Source organism: Amblyomma maculatum, chromosome 1 (genome assembly GCF_055883805.1).
Source record: "Amblyomma maculatum isolate TAMU_Amacu chromosome 1, ASM5588380v1, whole genome shotgun sequence".
NCBI classification, from domain to species: Eukaryota; Metazoa; Arthropoda; class Arachnida; order Ixodida; family Ixodidae; genus Amblyomma; species Amblyomma maculatum.
The window spans coordinates 41,051,721-41,070,236 of record NC_139344.1 but is presented as its reverse complement, the minus strand read 5'-3'; the positions used below and the strand labels follow the sequence as shown (position 1 = coordinate 41,070,236).

Sequence of the window (18,516 nt, the reverse complement as noted above, 5' to 3'; positions counted from 1 at the left end):
AGATGGATGGCTGGCGCGCCAGGAGGGACAGCGCGCCGCCGCAGCGGACCAATGGGGACTCGCCCGGGGGCTGACGTCAGCAGAGAGTCCTGATCGTGATCCGAGCGCTTCGTGTCGGCCACGAGACCGGTCCGCACGATTTCGGCGGTGCTGGCGGCGGACCTGCGCGCGCTCGCCGGCCGCCATGCCCCAGGAACCGGAACTCGCGCTCTGCCGCCGAAGTGCCGGCCTTCGCTGCGACGCCGGTAATGGCACTGATATCTAAATTAATGCCAGCCTGCCATATGAGCCGCACAGTGTGCGCGCCGTTATGTCGATCCGCTCGAGGTCGTTCCCTGCGAGCGCTTTTGTTCTCCTGTTTCCGCCACAACAACGCACGCCCATGTTTGCGCGCGATTCCTTTGCTGCTCGCCATCCTCCTCTCCTCGAGCCGCTCAAGCGCCCTCCTCTATCCAGAGAGCGTCTCTGGCGCGAGACTATCTGCACAGCGGCGCTGAACCACTTACCCCAATACCTGCCATTTAGATTAGGCACTCGCCAGGGACATTTTTCGGTCCGTTTGGCTCCAGGCATTTTTCCTTTTTTTTTTTTTTTTTTTTTTTTTTTAAAGAAGGAGAGTATGAATTCTGGGCTTCGTTATGGTGGTGTTCTAAATATTTCTGCAAAGCGCAGCATGAAGCCCTCCCTTATGCCTTGCTCAAGTTGAGTTCTTTCATGCATTTGGAGTGCCCCGATGCCGACCGGTGGTGGGAATCGAGGCACTCAAAGCTCGCGGACGGAGTTCGTAATCCACCTGAAAGATGGGCGATTCCAACTTACCAACTTCTTCGTCGTCGCTGATAATCCATTCCCGTTTGAAATCGAACACAGGCGGTGTATTTTGACCAGGAAAACCAGTGCCTGCGAGGAAATACAAGACCATTAATGCACGCTCAAATCAAAGCACATGCATGATATAGAATACCGAGACTTGTTCTTGGCCTATTTTCATAAACACACCTGACTGTTACGCCACACTACAATAAATTAATGACTACGCCTCGTTCATACATATGTGTGCCAGCCACTTCCTGTGGTAGAAGCGAGAGCCGGAATAGTGTGAGACGATGGAAGCATTGACTGCTGCATTCGCAAGAAACGCAGTGTTCTAAGTGCCCATGCTGGCGATCCATTGAATCTGAATATGTGTACAGGAAGTTCACGGCCAGTTTCCCTCATTATGTGACTAAAATACGAAGGAGCTGCTCAAGTTGAATCCTAGTGGGTAATATCAGCAAAAAAGCATGCGTGGTTCGCTACAAACGATTATGGACGACGCCGTTCAATTTATCGGTCGTGAGGTTAATTCAGAATCGGAAATACGTGAAAGAAAAAAAAAAAAAATCAGGATGTGCACTTTAATGACTGACGCTCGTTGCAACTCCGCCACAGCTTGGCAGTGACTGGATTCGCGCCTATACCTGCAGACACCAACATTTGTTGACATGCAGTGTCTGTCTACCAGGAGCAAGCCAGGCTTCGAGGAAATCCCTAGCAACGTTCCACGGTGTCGTTTCACCCGATGACAGTAAGCCATTTGATGCCAAACGAAGCCATAGATCCAGACGCTCTGATATGGAAGTCCCTCGTGATTACAGGATAAGGGCGATACAATGTTAACCATGAGGTCATCATGGCTAGCATCACAGGAGATGGCGTAGCGAGAGGAAGGTCGGGAGAGGGACAGATGACAACGCAGTCGGTTAATATACCTGCCGTAATGTACCTATATGAAAGCCATTTTGATGCCGTAATTCATATCACTAAACACGTCTACAGCCATTGCTAGCTTAGTCAAACCTCTACGATATAGGCTCCAATCACTTCGTTTCATGAGAAGCTGAGAGTATAGAGCCATCGGTTTCAAGCTGGCAGTCTCGCGCTACACTAATAACTACGAACGACGGTGTGGCAATATTACGCGCTTGAAATATATACCCGAGTCGAGACACTTCGTGAACATATAAGTAATGCACGTAATAAGCGATATATGAGCCAAAGCAGGCTTCAGCGTCTGTTTTGATGTTCCGCCGATTAGTACCCTTAATACTCAGCTAGGCCATTTCCGCTATACGTTCTTCATGTGCACGTCCTTACCTACCGTGTGCTGTCAACTTAAACTAAAAACTGTTATGTTCCAAAATGCGAGCACGTCTAGTTGATGCAGTGGGGTTCTGCGCGCTGTAGCTTCTGAATTTCATTGCCCACTCTGTGGATACACTTGTGTACACGGATGGCTTAAAATGATACCGAGGGCAAAGTGAAGTCTGAGTAAAAAGAAAAAAAAAAAATAACGCTTTGTAATCAGAAAGCACCCAGACTCACATAAAAAAATAGGTTTCATGAATGCCTGTTAATTTTTAGGCAACTGAGAGACATTGCAACACACTGTTATGAAAGCTACCAATGCTCGGCAAAATATTTCCTTTTAATGTACTTTTTCTGCGCTCCAGTGAGTAGTCAAAGTGTCATAGAATTCAACAAGCTGCATTTATCAAAATAATGGTGAGGCAACTGTGGAACACTGCAAGGTATTGTCTTTTTTTATTATTATTATAAATATCGCGAATAAACGGTCTATAAGATGTATAACAAAAACATGCTTCTGAAGTTTGTCCTGCACTCAAAGCGAGCAAGCAAGACTTCGTTTGTCTGGCTCTCAGAACAAGTCAGACTGCCACAGAAAACAAATGGTGCGCGTTTTTAAAAAAAGCGGAAAACTAAAAGCCTACCGAAGGAAGGTCCGCGAATATGTTGATTGTTACCGTGATAATAAACAAGGTGTGAAAAAAATTACGTTCAGAATCTCTTACTCATGAAATATCCAAAATTGCTAGGTATGAAATATTAGGCAACATCGAAAAAAACAATACAGGGACCGAATTACGTAATGATCACGTCACAAACACTGTCACAAACTAGTCAATTAGACTTGCTCATATTGGTCAGCATGGTCGCCGGTCAGAACCGACCAATAGGAGCGTGGGTAATTGTTCTGCTCGTGAAAGGTTTCCGACAAGTTTGTGACGTGATCGCTGCGTAATATGTCCCCATTTGTCGCGGTCGCCAGCCGATTTTGCAAGTAGGACGCTCGCGTGGACATCAAACTTCGGACGCGGATCTCGGAGGCTGCTCACGCCGCCTTTCACTTATGGACGTAATCTGTTTCAAACGACTAGCGGCAAGATTTTGAAATCAGATTTTCCCACAATTGATATGCCTCGTTCAGTTCTGGACTGTAGGTGGGCAACCTCATGAGGTTAGGTTGAAATCCTCCAAGCTACATCTTAATGTAGCTTGGAGAATCCTTTCTTTATTCGAAATTTAATGGTATAGTTGCGCTGAAGATGGACAAACGTCCAATGCCGTTCTGTCGCTGCAGGTCACGAAATGGCTGGCTTGATTCGTGGGCAACCTCATCAGGCTAGCCGGAAACCTGATGAGGATGCCCACCTCTGTGTTGGTCAAAGGTCAACATATCAAGAAGCCACATAATTATTAAGAACAATAACTGCATGACCCTGTCCACTGTTTTGCCTTAAAGAGAAACTGAGTCAAGACGTGATTCCAAAGGATGAGGTAGCCCCAAGGTCAGTATTGCAAAAAAAAAAAAAATACATTAGAGTGGTTTTGTAGGTGGGGAGTGTGTTTGCTCCTTCTTTGTTTGTTTTCGATTAGGATAGCCTTACCTTGGACCGAACTCCTGATTTCCAAAGCATAACGAGCGCAGAAATGTCCTCATTCGACAACGGCTCAGTCGAACGAGGTTTAACGCATCGCTCTCAGATTTATAAATTACCTGAATTTTTGCTTTCCCTTTTTTAATGATTATTCGCCAGAAATACTAGACGCTCCAAATTTACGATTTTCACTTCCCTGGTTAGTATTCCTTCACCATGGCAAACAGACATTGCACTTCTCGATAGATTACGAAGTACGCAAGCTTTTCAAGCGGAAAAATTTACTTCTTTAATTTGGTCCTATGTTGCATCATCGTTTTATAAAGAAGACGCACCGGAAGAATGTGGCACATGTAGCAGTGGCACGTACGAGTAATTCAGGATGACAGTTTTGCCTGCTTTATCAAGCTCAGGAATTCTGCACGAATGTTTTTAGTTCGCACGGCTGTCGTCCCGCACCAAGTGACGATGAACACTCAAAATCACCGCGGGAATTTTGAGAGCTCAGTACGTTCCATTGAATTTCTACGGCAGCGGGAACATGCAGGAAGCATTACATCAGCTGGATTTCACATCAAGGGGGAAGAGCCAGTTCTGATCGTCACCGTGGTCTCGCAAAATCTCTCAGGGCTGTACAGTTTTCTGAAAATTAGAAGTTTAAAATGTCCTCATCCGGCTACGAGAAGTTTTAGTGGCGGTCAACAGATGACGCCAGTTGCTGGTGTCCAGGAAAGCTGGGCAGGTGGTGTAACTTTCAAAACTTTGTCAACTGCTTTCGTACTGAACTACACGGCAGTAAAAACTATACTGCAAGAGGTTCAATGCTTATATTCAGATTCTGATTGAACATCTGATTGAACATAGAAATAAACTTTTCTTTTGAATTAAAAAAAAAATATAGCACCCAAATATATTCATCGGCCCCTTAATGACAGCATTATTACGTTTTGTTAGGAAACCTAAACGTCGCTGCAAGCTAAATATGTGATTTAAAACTTTGTACCATGAACAAATTGTCACATAATATCGAACTTAAGCGCTCTGCGATCCTGCAGAGGTTCCTGCGATTTGCAAGACAATATTTTTTCAGAAGAAACTCAGAGAGCTTGCACCTTACCTCGGATCAAGTAACAGTACCACTGACACTATTATGCGTGACTGCTTACAAATGCAAAAGAATGCCGACACTTGGGTGCGCTAACCAAGATTGAACGCGGGGCTGTTTGATGGCTACCGGACATTTCATGGAACAAATAGGACAATATCCCGAATGATTTCCAAGAGTTGGAATACATTACGAAGACAATTTGTCCAAACTAAAATTTAAATTGTCATCGGCGTAAACTAATTCATCCCAGCAAGACAAATCCCTCACGAAATCGGAGCACTAATGCTCAAGCATTCCTTTCCGCATCAGTTGCATTGATCGCCCTTGGATTTTTAATCTCAGCTGCTGCTACAAGCTTCTTAGAGGAAGCAACCGAATTGAACGCTTCCACTTTTGCTTCAGCGTGTAAGTGTTCCTGCATGGGCGGTCATGTCTTGTGCATTTAAGGTTTTTCTTTTTTTTTTGCCGGTAACAGGGAGATTGCAACTTTGCGGGTAGCGGAAGTTTAAGTGGTTTTCCGTTCTTCTTAACTTCTATCTAGCAATGTGTTGTAGCTGCAAACTTTTAATGCTGGTCACCCGAAGTAGCATAAAATGTTGCCCTCTTCACTGGAACGCCGTCACCCCCTCCTGTCACACAATATTGTTTTTTTTTTTTTTTTACGTTGTTTTAAGCCTGCAGCTGGCAAACTGGTGCATGGGTTGCAGCGCAACTTACGAAACAGTGACTAATATAAGGGGTACAGGGTCTAAGTTTAGGACATCATGTTTGGAGGAGGAAACGTAAGAAACACAATCAGCGTCACGAGCAGCTAAACTAGGACAAATGAGACGACGTATTGTTCTCCGAAGAGAGATGATTGAGGCCAGTAGTTCCAGGTACCTCCGCTGCACTTCCAGACTATTTTTCACTAAATTAACAGAAACTGCAGGTACCCTGAACATAGCGGGGCTGGTGGCAGCTGACTGCGATGAAGAAAGTGACCACAGGCGGCGCTCGGCAGGGCCAATAGGAGATCAACGAAAGAGGCATGCGTCCTGCGGCGGATACAGCCCGCTGCATGGTGGTCAACTTAAATGAAAGTTTCCGCGAGATAAAGCAGGCGATATCATTGTTCGCAAATCTCTTTTTAGACAGAAAGAAGACCTTTTTTTTTTTACTTTAACGCAATTAGTTATTTTTCTTGCAATTTAACTTAAATAGTCAAATTTGTTGAAATGTTATTCTTGTAATACCTATAATAATCACCAATATTTTGCGCGATTTCGGAACCTGCGCGTAACTAGTTTCTTTTTATTTCTGAGGTGCCAAGCAGTAGCGACCTGATTTTGCGGCAGTCGCTAGCGATACCAACAGGCTACACCTGCAGACGTGACACACGGTGGTCAGGTTACAGTGTTCATGTTAGGCGCGATTAAACTTGCGTCAGTGGAGGCGAGCCTGTCTACATTATCAATTGAAGTAGGATGGACAGTTGGGCGAGTTGGTACAATTGCATAGTGGGTGGAACAGAGCGAAAAGACGAAACACACAAGAAGAGACGCACAACAGACGAGCGTCTCTTCCTGTGTGTTTCGTCTTTTCGCGCTATTCCACCCACTACATTATCAAACCCATTACCTTCGTTAACCTGCTGCGAAGGGTGTGGTGAATAGTTTGACTACTCCTGTGAGGTGCCACATTTATTCAGATAGCCATACATTTCAGTACTTTTGGAACAGAGCTACTTTTATTAGATAGTGCGCACCCATGGCGCATGTTAGAGCTATCGTGATGAATGACTAAGGCATGGGGACATAATTTATGGCGTTGACTACACGTCTGTCCTCAAAACGGGAACCAAATGGACGTTATCCAGGCTACCTTTACATTCGCGCTGACGTACGCAGCTACAGTCAGCTACGACTTCGCTGCCAAACAAAAAGTACATGCGTTTCCTGCCAGTAATGTACCTGGAAATGAATTTCTCATCATATGACGATGAAATGCTCAAAGGATATGCCATAAACTGAAATCATGTGAGGATCGGACCGATACGCATAGGCTCGTATCAGTGACCGATCCGTCACCAATTTATGTCTTCTTTTCGGCAGCGCCGTCTCATTTGGACCATTTGCAGTACATCGTTTTTTCTGTTTGTCTACACACGTACCGTGAATGACAACGCATCAATATTTTCTTATACGCAAATCGTTGCAGTGATTTCCGTCCTTCTACATGGTTCTCTGACAAAATAAGGATAGTTTAAACGAAAAAAAAACTATTAAAAAAACGTTAGGGTAAACAGCGCGAACATTGCAGCTTTTCCATGGTGGGGCACGTAACACACACAACAAACATATCGGACCAAAACTGCCACTTGACCTTCAGCCTCATCGTATCCTCATTTTCGAGACCCCCATCCTGAACTCAGCTCTTAACTTTGATTAGTTCAGCTTTACGCGCGGTGAACTTTGAACTTGAGGCTAAACTTTTTTGTTAAGTGCACGTGATAACACCTTTCTAGACTGTGTGTGGGTATAGTCTCTAAACAGGTCTCTTTTACGAAAACGATCGTTTCCTCGGCAGGTAGTATATGGCAGCGTTCGTCCTGATTCTTCAGAACAACTGTCTAATTCCAAACAGATGTCACGGACAGGAAATGCTTGTTGGGGGAATCCGGAAAGTTTCCAAGGAAAACACTCAGAGTATCGCATAATCTGCCGATATAACCAAATCCTGTTCGTCAATAGATCATCCTAAAGGTCTTCACGGCATTGCCAAGGTTCGCTCAAGGCGGTTTCTCGGTAACCCCACAAATAGAAAGGAAACTGCATACGGCTGCTGGAGGCAAGAATGAAACTCTAGGCACTTGGCTTCGGGTGCCCCATGAACTCGTCATATATGGTAGGGTACTGACGGGAGGGCTGCTGGCGAAGGGGCGACGAATCTTTTTATTGTTTTAGTAAGGAAACAAAACAGCAATGACGGCAAACAACACACGAAGGACGCCTTTTTCAAGCTTCTGTGCATTCTTGACTATTTCCGCTTCCGACTGACTCCTCGCCCCACCGATGCTGATCGATTTAGGGCTCCACTCCATTGCGCTGCAGTCATAATGTTCGATGCGATACCGTAAGAGCCTCATTATGATGAGAAGCCGATGTCAGATGTCACCTGCCATCTAGCAGGTGACAAGAGCTGCCTGTCAACATCGGTAGGTGACGAAGAACGGACAGAAGGGAATGTCCTCATCTAAGACGGAGAGACCGGAAGGTGGCTGCCGCGGGAAGATGAGGTATTCTAATCAATATAAAAACGTGCGCAGTCGTGCACTGCATGTATGCTAATGCATGGTATGTCTGGCCGGGCATGCCGCTCCCAGCAAGTTTTTTGTGCTGTCGCATGGCTACAGATAATGGTAACTATGCTTCCTCCAAGCTTTTTTCACTCTTCCTGTGCAATTAGTCAATCTCTCCCTCTATTAGGCTACGAAATAAGCTGCGTGCATTTTAAGGCGAAAGCCCTCTTGCCTCATGAGTGACGTACGTCCGCAGGAACCTGTCAAACGAGACAGATCCACAGCCAATACAACGGTCGCCACATAACAGACCAACATTGACTAAATTGACTACGACATCTAACATTGGGTAATAAATAGCCAAAAGCCATAAACCAATCCAGCAAGACCGTAATTCAATACAGAAGTCCAGATGCAATCCAGTAGCCACATAACAAGCCAACATTGGATAAATTGGCTAAAGTATCTAAACAGTGGGTAATCAACAGCCAAAAGCCATAATCGTATCCAGAAGGTCATAGTCAATCCAGAAGTCCAGAATTCAATCCAGTAGCCACATAACTAGCCAATCATGAATCCAATGACAAGACTAAAAAATATAATAAAATATAATAAAGACAATAAAAATATAACAAAATAAAAAAGTAACAAATAAGTAAAGGCTTTCGCCTTACAGCGCCTAAGCAATTTTAATCGCGCCTCCTAGATTTTTTTCCTCTTCATCGACGAAACAGGCACGTTTAGCCATAAATTCCTCATATTCAACAAAAGGGTCACAAATAGCAACGGCGAAGTTTTGTCACTTGGATATATTTATGAGGCCATTTATTCTGCTGCGCAGTTCACCGCAACCTTAAATGACAATTGATGCGCTCCTGTGCAAATGCCGTACGGCACGAGTTGTGAAGGACGCAGTGTTTTCTGTTCAGATAAACATGGATCACTGAGGAGGCTTCAGTTAACTCTGTGCTGAGAATTGTTGCTATGCTGCTGCGTTACGGTGAAACGCGGCGCACTCCACTTTCACGTTTAGTGTCAGTTTATCGTTCAGTTGTCCGCTATTAACTTCACATCAACGAGAATATTCGCTGTTATAGCTAAATTTTCGCGAAAGATCACAATCCCTGGAGAAACTTGAGGGTGCCGGTGAAAAAAAAAAAAAAAAGGCCAACAAATGTCTTGCACAAAACAGCTGCACATAGCAAAAATTGCTGCAAAAAACTTCGTCGTTCGATTCATCAAATTTACAAATACATGTAACATGTTATAGGTGGAAAAACTCTAACTATTTCCAGACAGGTTCGTTTGTTGCTTTTGCGACTACCTGACTGGCGGCCGTCTGACTTGGGCTAAGCGTAGAATTTGCAACCTTAAGCTTTGATTTCAAGCGACAGCACAGTCGAGTCAAACTACAAGTTTTAAATCTGCGTCGGATGGCCGCGGCGTTGCACTACGCCATTCTTTTTTTCCGTATAAAGATGGCTAACGTTAGTAGTCCAAAACACGTAAACAAGAAGCAGGTCGGTCAGCCTCATAAGACGACATTATTTCATTGTCATTTTTTAGTTAGTAAGCAAGAGGCCTGCCGCTAGATTCCTGTTCGTTAGGCTGACGCATGTGTAGCCGTGAAAAGAGGTACTCTTTAATACTTGCGATGCAAACTAAAACAGGCATCGGTGTGGAGCTAACTTACTGTTGGGCTTTATGCGTGTGCGCTCTGTCCTGCGGCATATTCAACTCCGCTTGATTTTTTTTTTTTTTTTTTGCCCTTGGTTAACAACTGTGCGCATCAGTGAAACAGTTAACCACGTTGCAATCCACTTGCCCGCAAAAGCACTATCTGGCGCCATAGACGTCCCACTTATTCATAGACAGGTTATATAAAGCCGAAAGAGGGAAAAACCGCAATCTAGAACGCGATTGCAAAGCGTTTCAGCTAGACTACATCTCAGCGTTGAGGACAGCTTGAAAAAAAAAAAACTGAAAAAAGAAACAAAACACAAAGCCACCACGCAAACCATCAGAAATCAGGCGGCCATGGCTGTAAATGGAAGCGTGAAGAGGAGGTGGCGATGTGCGTCACCGACGCCAGACACGAGGCGGGTACATCCGCGACTCTACCTTGAGAGAAATGGAGCTTCTTGTACACCTAACGAAAGGACGGTAAAACGTAACTCAGAAGCCAAGGCGAGATCCAGTTTGGATATCGTTCTGGCCAAGAAAGCACGACGTCCGCCTTCCCTCTGGCCGAGAGGCGCGCATCACTGCGGAACCCTCGGACGGGGCCTGGGCCAGGTGCCGGCCATCTGTTCGCCGGGCGAGGCCGGCCGCAGAGAGGCTCTACTCCCGGATGCGCGGTCGAGAGGGAAACCTGCCCGCGCTGGGCTCGGTCCAAAGCAAACTGGAGCGTACGCAGGGGTCACTCAACCTGGCTCCCAAACTAGTTCCCCCCCTCGAGCCCGCTCCTAGTCTTCGCTCGCGTGGCTCCTTTCGCCCTTGTTTTTTTGTCTTTGGGCCCGGCTCGTTTTCGTGGCCAGGTTCATGCCGGGTCGGTCCGCGCCCATCTCCGGCGGCAATCAACTTTTGGCGCGAGCGTTTCCCGCTCTTCGAGGCGGATGCACCGTTATGCAAAAGCAGCAACTGCCCGCGCGCGCTCTTCCTATTTATCAGCGCGCGCACTGCGTCAGCAGCTGCCCCGAGAGCGGCGCCGAAACGCGCGCGCGCCACTGCGCGCGTGTGTGCGCGCGCACGCGCACCAGCGTTGGGCAGCGGCGGCGCCACGCACGACCCGGCTTCTGCGGTGGGCTTGTCGATGGCCGGGGGTTTCGTAACGCGCTCATTCCGCTGGGCTTCGAGGGCCGCGAAACCAGAGACAACCGAAAAGCTCTGGCCCCGTGCAGGCTAATTCGTTCCACGTTGGTCACGTCGAAGAGCCCAGCGCGACTCGGCAAACTTAGCTTCCAGGATGAAGTGATGGTATCGTACAATATAAGTATGCGAACAAGCAAGCATTAATCGAAAACCGAGTGCGTCACCGAGGCTGCTTTCTGCGAGTAGATATACCGGAAACTTTGAGCTTAGAGTACGCAGTGCTCGCTGCTGTGCCTTAAACAAGTATGAAACAAACTGCCACTTGATCGTCCATATCGTACATTTTTTTCTACAAGTTATCCTTTCAGTTGCCGGTATACTTACGGCAATTCATCATCTGAACTGAAATTTACTGCGGGAATGGTCTTCCATCGCATTTAACTGTTTCGATATCGGTCAAATTCGAGTCAGTCCCATATTGCTCATGGAAATTAAATTTGGTCATATGCTGTCATATGTTCTATCGCTCACACCTTGCCTACACCCCTTTTTGTGACAGCGCGACCATCATCGCCAGTCCCGTTATGTGCATTGTACGTATACGGAACAGAATGGTAGATAAAACAAAAAGATGGTACGAATAAATTATCAGCGCTGCTGTTGTGAGAGAAGTGTTCAAGACTCGGCAGTTTCTGAAGATTATGAAGTAGGCGAAAATATTCGTTATGTATACTGTAATAAATATTTAATGAACATCAACCAACATCACTTTCTACTTCTCGCGAAAATCTTCTTGTAATCGACCAAACAGCCCCCTGTTTTATATAAAGTTTTGATCCGAATGAAATTGTACCCATGCGGAAGTAAGTGGTGCTCTTTACCCGTGTGTGTAGTCCGCAGAATAGAAATGTAACATCATTTCAAGCACTTGGCCCCACCGCTTCGAGCGCTCTATTCTGACAAGTTGATGCGACCGAGTCTGATGGGGCGCAGTTTTCGATGCGATCTGATGCTGCTGCTAATATGTAACTATCAACGGACGCTAAAAAAAAAAAACAACAACAACTTGGAAGCCTGCTTCTTGCGACTGTCGCACACCGCCACCAGCGACATTCAGAGCTTTCTGGTTTTCATGTCCGGGCGCGCATAGGACATTGCACTCACGTCAACGTCTCCGCCATGGCCACCACCTAGTGGCCGAAACGACATCAGGTGAGTTTTCGAATGTTCCTCGCACAGGAACCAGGAGAGCTAAAAGCGACAAAACGCAAAGAGAGACCGCCAGTAGGAGTGTGAGGTCCCGAGTATACACTTTTGCATGCCCCACGTCATCCTTTTTCCTTTTATTTAGGTACTCTACCAGCTTTCGCTTGTGGTGTGTTTAGCTCTTGACTGCTCTTCGTATGCAAGGGGCGTCACGCACTGTCGCATGTCGCGCCCTCGAAACTCGAAACCGCAGGAGAACTCCTCTTCAGGGGCGACGAGAGAGAGAGAGAGTGAGAAATCTTGTTCCTCCTCTGGCCACCCTAAAGGGCCGATCAAAGCGTGGGGGGTCCCCAAGTTCAACCGCAGCCATGGGGGGCATGCGGGTGCCCTGTTAGAATCAGACGACACCGGCTCGCATTCGACAGAAGAAAAGCACAGACGAAAAACAAGCTTTAAGCACGTGTTGTAAAGCAGCAGATGCCGAAGCACTGTTTAAAAAGAAAAGTGAAAACAGAGTCTGAATGACACGGCCATCAGTCCCCTGTCACGAAAGCGTATGGGAGCAGCGGCTATGGTACGTGTGGCTTGACAGCGGCCATGAAGTTTGAATAGGACGTGCCATGTAGTGCGATATCAAAGTGAAACCTTCCAGTGTAGTTTTGACTTCGCTGAATTTCAGAGAGCGATCGTGAAGCTTCACTCACCCACGAGAAATTTTCGTGAAAGCCCAAAGGCTGCTGTTTCTTTTCATAAGTGCGGATGAGTCGTTTGCTGTATGCTAACGAAGAGGAGCCATTGATCTCGGATCATACGATACTACATTTTATATGATTGGCCGTTATCCAGCTGTTCTGACAGCTTCAAAGAGGTCGGAACCCCGTCAAGCTGCTCCATATATCTTTTACCGAGCACATCGTTTAAGAGTAGATAAAAAATTGATTGATTTAAATTGACTGACTGACTGATTCATTGATTCTAAACCAGATCATTAATCGAATGCCGAATTTATCTATTTTTCTTCTGACAGCAGTTGTAGCGGTATTCGCACTTTACCATTGGTAGTAGTTGCGATGGTGATATTTTTGAGCAATGATGGTGCCGACCGACGGGCCCGGTTCGTTCTGTATACGTCCGCGCATACTGTTAAATGTCGCGAGCGCTTCGCAAGCGCAAAATTCGAACAGAAAGAAATGATATGAAAGCTAGTATTTCTTCCAACACTCTGTCCATTGCATGCTTTCTTCTTTAGCTTCTTCACGAGAATCTGTTAATGCTGATCGTTTCATGCCGGTCGTTCGACAGAGTGTCACCCGCACGACAGCTCGCAACTAAGCTATAGGTTCAGTGATCAAGCGTCGGTGGCATCAGGATCAGCCTAGCCCCTGCCTTGAGCCCGTGTTTTTAATACTAGCTAAACGAGAAACGCCTTCGCCTTTAACGTGGCTGAATTAAAAGACTGCCAGATTTTTTAGTGCATACCACTCAAAGAGTGGAGTCCTGATGTGCTTGTCACTCAAGCGCAAACAAGTGCAACAGTTCGCGGAGGCCACAAGTCACTATGGCTAATAGGTGCCGTCCAGATATCCCGCTAACCTGATAGCTACCTGCGCAAATATTAGGGTGTTAAACCTGGCGTTATGTTAGTCCGTCCAGACACGAAGTTCGTGTGACGTGCAGCGTTATGTGTTCATGCACGTGCCGTCAAATGGCCTTGACAGAAGTTATGGTGTCACCTGAGACGACCTGACATTGGCCTACCATGCAAACCATACACAACTCGTCGAACAGGAAGCAAACCTCAGGCTTCTCGAGTCCCTGCGCCGTTTGAACAATGTCATCTCGCACCTCCGAGTAGCTGACGCTTCCGGTGGAGTGCGCGGATGAGTGCGAAGGATAGGTTCTGACTTTCACAATGAGGAAGGTATTAATTATGCATTTAGGAGTGAGCATAGTTTCCACCCGGCCGCGGCTGTGATGCTGAGTTCTACATTTTACTAAAAAAAATGGGCCGTACCGCTTTACGCATTTCTTTTTTGAAGAGGATCGAGGGGTTCGTTACACCCCAATTCAAAGCGGAAGTAACGGCCGTCGAGTGCTTCCTGTATTCGTAAGCTTTCCGATTGCCGTGTACCTTTTGAGTCGTTTGCTGGTCTGCGCACGAAAATAAGAGAGAGAGAGAAAAAAAAAAAAACAGCGCAGACGTGCTATATGTCTGTGGTTTCTTCTGTGGAAACAGCTAATTGGTCTAACCGCGATTGCGCGAGAGCTTCACGCATGATAAACGCGTTCGGTGTAATGTTCTGGCCAGATTCTTTTGCGATCTTTCTAGTAAAGATTTTACGCTCTTCTTTCTCAGGCTCTTGTACACGCCAGACAAAGCCTATACACATCGGCGTTTCGTGGTTTCTGCCGCTTGAGAGCTATATTACATCGAACGCGACCATGACCTGTTGGTCCTAAGACGCCAAGAACCTTCTAAAGGTGTTTCTTACGGCGGGGAACACTTACATTAGGAAGTAAATGCCATTTGAGCCCGAAAGGCTCCTCCAGGAACATAGCTATGTCGTTGTGCAAGAGCGTATGGGCAATTGTGTAAGGTCGGACTCGACCACAGAAGCATCAATAACCGCGCTGACAAGACAGTAAGCATCCAGGCTTATTGAGAAGCAACGACAAAAATGAAAGAGCTAAAATGTTCCGCACCCTATAAGGCGATCGTATCGTGAGAAACAAAGAAAACGAAGTGCGGACAAGAAATGATCGTGTCGCTTTCAATATTGCCTTCGCTGCAAAAGCGCGGTCAAGGTTTGCTCGGGAGTTGCACACCTGGAATCCTGCGTACCTTAGAAAAAAAGAATCTCTCTCTCTCTCTCTCTCACACGCACACACACACACACACACACACACACACACACACACACACACACACACACACACACACACACACACACACACACACACACACACACACACACACACACACACACACACACACACACACACACACACACACACACACACACACACACACACACTCACGCACGCACGCACGCACACAAATACGCCAGTGACTGCCGCTTGCTGCAACAGCGATCACCCGCGGGCAGCTGCGAGAAAAATAAGTGCGAAGTTCTACTGAAAACGCTTTGTCCCTTGAACTCGTTACGCCCTACAGCAGCAGCCTCGTTTCGAAGCTGATGCATTCGCGCGAAACGAGAGTCGATCTGCCCCACATCTCCTATCGCACCAAGTCGTCATTGTAATTTTGGTCCGGCGGCTCCGGTAGCGATCTAGATCAAGGCGTTTGCTGGCCTAGTTGCTCGCGTTGCTTCGGTGGCGGGAGGAAGGTACGCAACTAACTTCTCTGCAAGTTGGTTCACGGAAGCAACCAAAGAGCTGTAATATTAAGACTAGGCTTGAGGCTGCAACTTTTCCTCTACCGTAACCTTTTTTCATAACGCAGACAAGTTATCCTGGGTGTTGTAGCGTTCCACTGAGTCTTGTGATTGGTGGCGCTCGAATATTTAGCTCTTCTTCCGCTGCTTGGCGCCTTTCGTCGCCTAACTTAAATCATTTACCTACAGTAAGGCCCCGCCGTCGAGCATGACGTTTACGTTAGCGTTTGACAACATTGCATTCTCGTTAACGGACCACGCACAGATATGCATTTACGGAAAATACGCAGGTCTGTAACATAAATCGGTACAGGCTTAGTCGACCTGCCCGGAATGTTGGACACATTCCACGCTCGCAACATTACACTAATCTCGTCAAGCAGCTAGCCGCATGACCGAAACGGAGTGGCGTCCGTGTGCTGTGTGATGTCAGTGCACCTTAAAGAACCCCAGGTGGTCTAAATTTCCGGAGCCCTCCACTACGGCGTCTCTTATAGCCTTAGTCGCTTTGGGACGTTAAACCCCACAAACCAAACCAAGCATGACCGGCAACTAGCCTGCAGACAGTCGCCAGGTAAATAAATTTTGCCGGTGCGTTGGAACTTTTTGGAGGCACAATAGTTAAGCCAGGGCGCTTTCACAGAGGCAAAGGTGCCCTACTGAAGCAGTGGTTCCGAAACAGGGACCATCGTTGCGCGGCAGTCGCTCGAGCTGCGTATCCCAAGGGCGCCCGGCAAAGCCGCGTGCAGCGCTGCTTTTGTTTCGTGCGGCTCATTTCCGTCTGGGACGCGCGAAGCAGCAGCGGCAGAAGGTTTTCCTCCACCGCCGTCGGCGGCCTTCGGGCGCCGACTCCTCTGCGCAGCCACGTAACCTGTCCGCCGGCCGCACTAATTGATAGGCCGCGCGCCGCAAACCCGCCTTGGCCGTCAGACATGCCAAATGGTCGCCGCTTACTTTTTGCTGCGTTTCGCGGCGGCCTCGGCCAGGACGCAAATGACGGCGTCGGCGCGTCTGAAGGCTGTCCGACGTCGCGGCACATTTGCCCCTAACGAGCCCCGAGAAATTCGCCCCTGCTCCCAGAACGGCCGTCGGACGTCTAAGGGGCGCTACCCTTGACGTACTAGTCAAAAAGTTCGCGCTGACTATTTTTGGTTGAGATAAGGACGGCTGAAAAGGCCTACAGCCCGCCAATCGCGGTGTACAGCATGGCCCGGAACGGTAACTAGCAATACTAATCTGAGCTGAGTGTATGGCTTCTATAGTTTTCATACTGGTAAAATCCGTCGTTTCATTTAAAAGCCCAAGCAGAGTTGGACGACCACAATCAGAGTAGACCATAGACAGCTTATTCACACCGAAACAGCGATGACCAAAACAACACCACGTTCACCCAGATCGAACCGCGTCAGCGCCCTCGGAAGCACATCCCGTTAAGGTTTCATGCTACTGCAGCGATAAGGTCTACACACTAAACAGAATTAGCACGGATGATGTGTTGCCAGCGTGACCTAGCGCAAATGAGGTGACAAGATATGGCAAATATATAAATACGGAAGCAATCGTAGCAAGTTTTTTGCTTTCCTCTCTCCGAGAGTGTGCATGCTCTGGAGGCTGCTATTTGGGACTCTATTCGGGTTTTCAGTCGTCTCCAGTGCCATTTAAATGGCAGCAGCCCGGATAATCGAGAGAGCCGAATACGCTTCAATGTCTCGTGGATTGCAAAGATGCAGGAACACGACGCTCGCTGCGCACGGTTTTCAGAGAGATGCGCTGCTTTGGTCTGCAATCAGGCCTAGATCGAGCGGTAGAGATGGTACGCCGTCCCTATAATCGCAGCGTGCACCATCATCAAGAAACCGCGCGAGCTGACAGCGCGCTCGCGTTCGCCACTCGGCGCAGCAGCCGCCCTCGCCGCGACCCGTGGCGAAGAGGACGGCGGCGCAGCATCTGGAGGCGCCCGTTGACTCGGGCCGCCGCGGGGGAAAGTCGGCCGCGCGCCCCTTTCGATGCGAATGTGTGGGAGCGCTTCAACGCGTCTTCAGTTTCAGCGGCGGCGGTCGGCGAGGGTCGTGGCAGAGGCGCAGAGGTCGCACGCGCGTCCCGAGCCAGCCCACCCAGGGAGGCCGCCGCACCCGCAGCCGTGACTGACCGCCGGGGCAGCGGCTCCCGTGTTCGGCTCGATTGCCGCCCGCGCAACGGTAGTTCCGGCGGGAGACAGCTTTCTCGCTGCGCTCGTCGCCAACGAGTCGGCAGTGCACGCGCTCGCCATCAGTCGCGAAGATTGACGACCGCCGCGCCGTTCTGGATGGCGAAAGAGCGCGTCCGGGAGAGGCCGCGAATGCGAGAGAGATTCCGCGAGGCTCGCCCACTCGCGCCGTTTTCGAAAGAAGAGCCCCTGCAACCCGTTCGAAGGGCCAGCTGCAGTACGACGGATAGGTCAAGTCCTGTGCCGAACAGAGATGTGGTCGGTGGAAAGAAGCGGGACTGGGTAAATGGCAAGGAACCCTATGTGGTGAGCGGAAAAGCTTGGTACCGCACAACTTTACGGTCGACGCGACTAAGCGGTACCAAGCTCCGCATTCTTGTTTGTGAGAGGTACTAACGGCGTGACTTTCACCGTGCGGGTTACCCTGCTGCAAATGGCGAAGCCGTTCAGAGACCCAATATTTCTAACAGTTGACTACAAAACACGTCTTCTGGTTGCAGTACTGACGATGTAGCGATTACTTGTCTATCTGGCGCCTCCTTTTTCCACTAACCCTAGGCCCTCATAGGCGACCTAAAAGCGCAAGTTGTGCATGTATACGTTGTACCCTGTAAAGCTGCGAGTTTGAAGTCAAATCACGAATCTGTGACGTGTTTGTGAACGTAGAGGGGGCGACGTCCCACCGTGTAGCCTCAACAGTTCCTGTCTCTGCAGAAGTGAGTGCTGAAGCGAGTCAGTAAGCGAATGAGCCCCTGTACCTCCTTCTTTTTGCGTCGCTTCGTTTGCGAGGT

At 48.0% G+C, this 18,516-nt stretch overlaps 1 protein-coding gene and 1 long non-coding RNA gene across 2 annotated transcripts in view; one reads left to right on the top strand and one right to left on the bottom strand.

The window, feature by feature from the left end:
- LOC146202183 (uncharacterized) overlaps positions 1-18,516 on the top strand; it is a 199,529-nt gene that overhangs the window by 41,750 nt on the left and 139,263 nt on the right. The window lies entirely within an intron of this gene.
- The window catches only part of Cad96Ca (tyrosine kinase receptor Cad96Ca), a 108,255-nt gene that overhangs the window by 64,553 nt on the left and 25,186 nt on the right, over positions 1-18,516 (bottom strand). Inside the window, exon 2 of the mRNA XM_084587994.1 lies at positions 820-900. Coding sequence (XP_084444120.1) covers positions 820-900 — 81 coding nt within the window. The remainder of the gene's footprint in view (positions 1-819; positions 901-18,516) is intronic.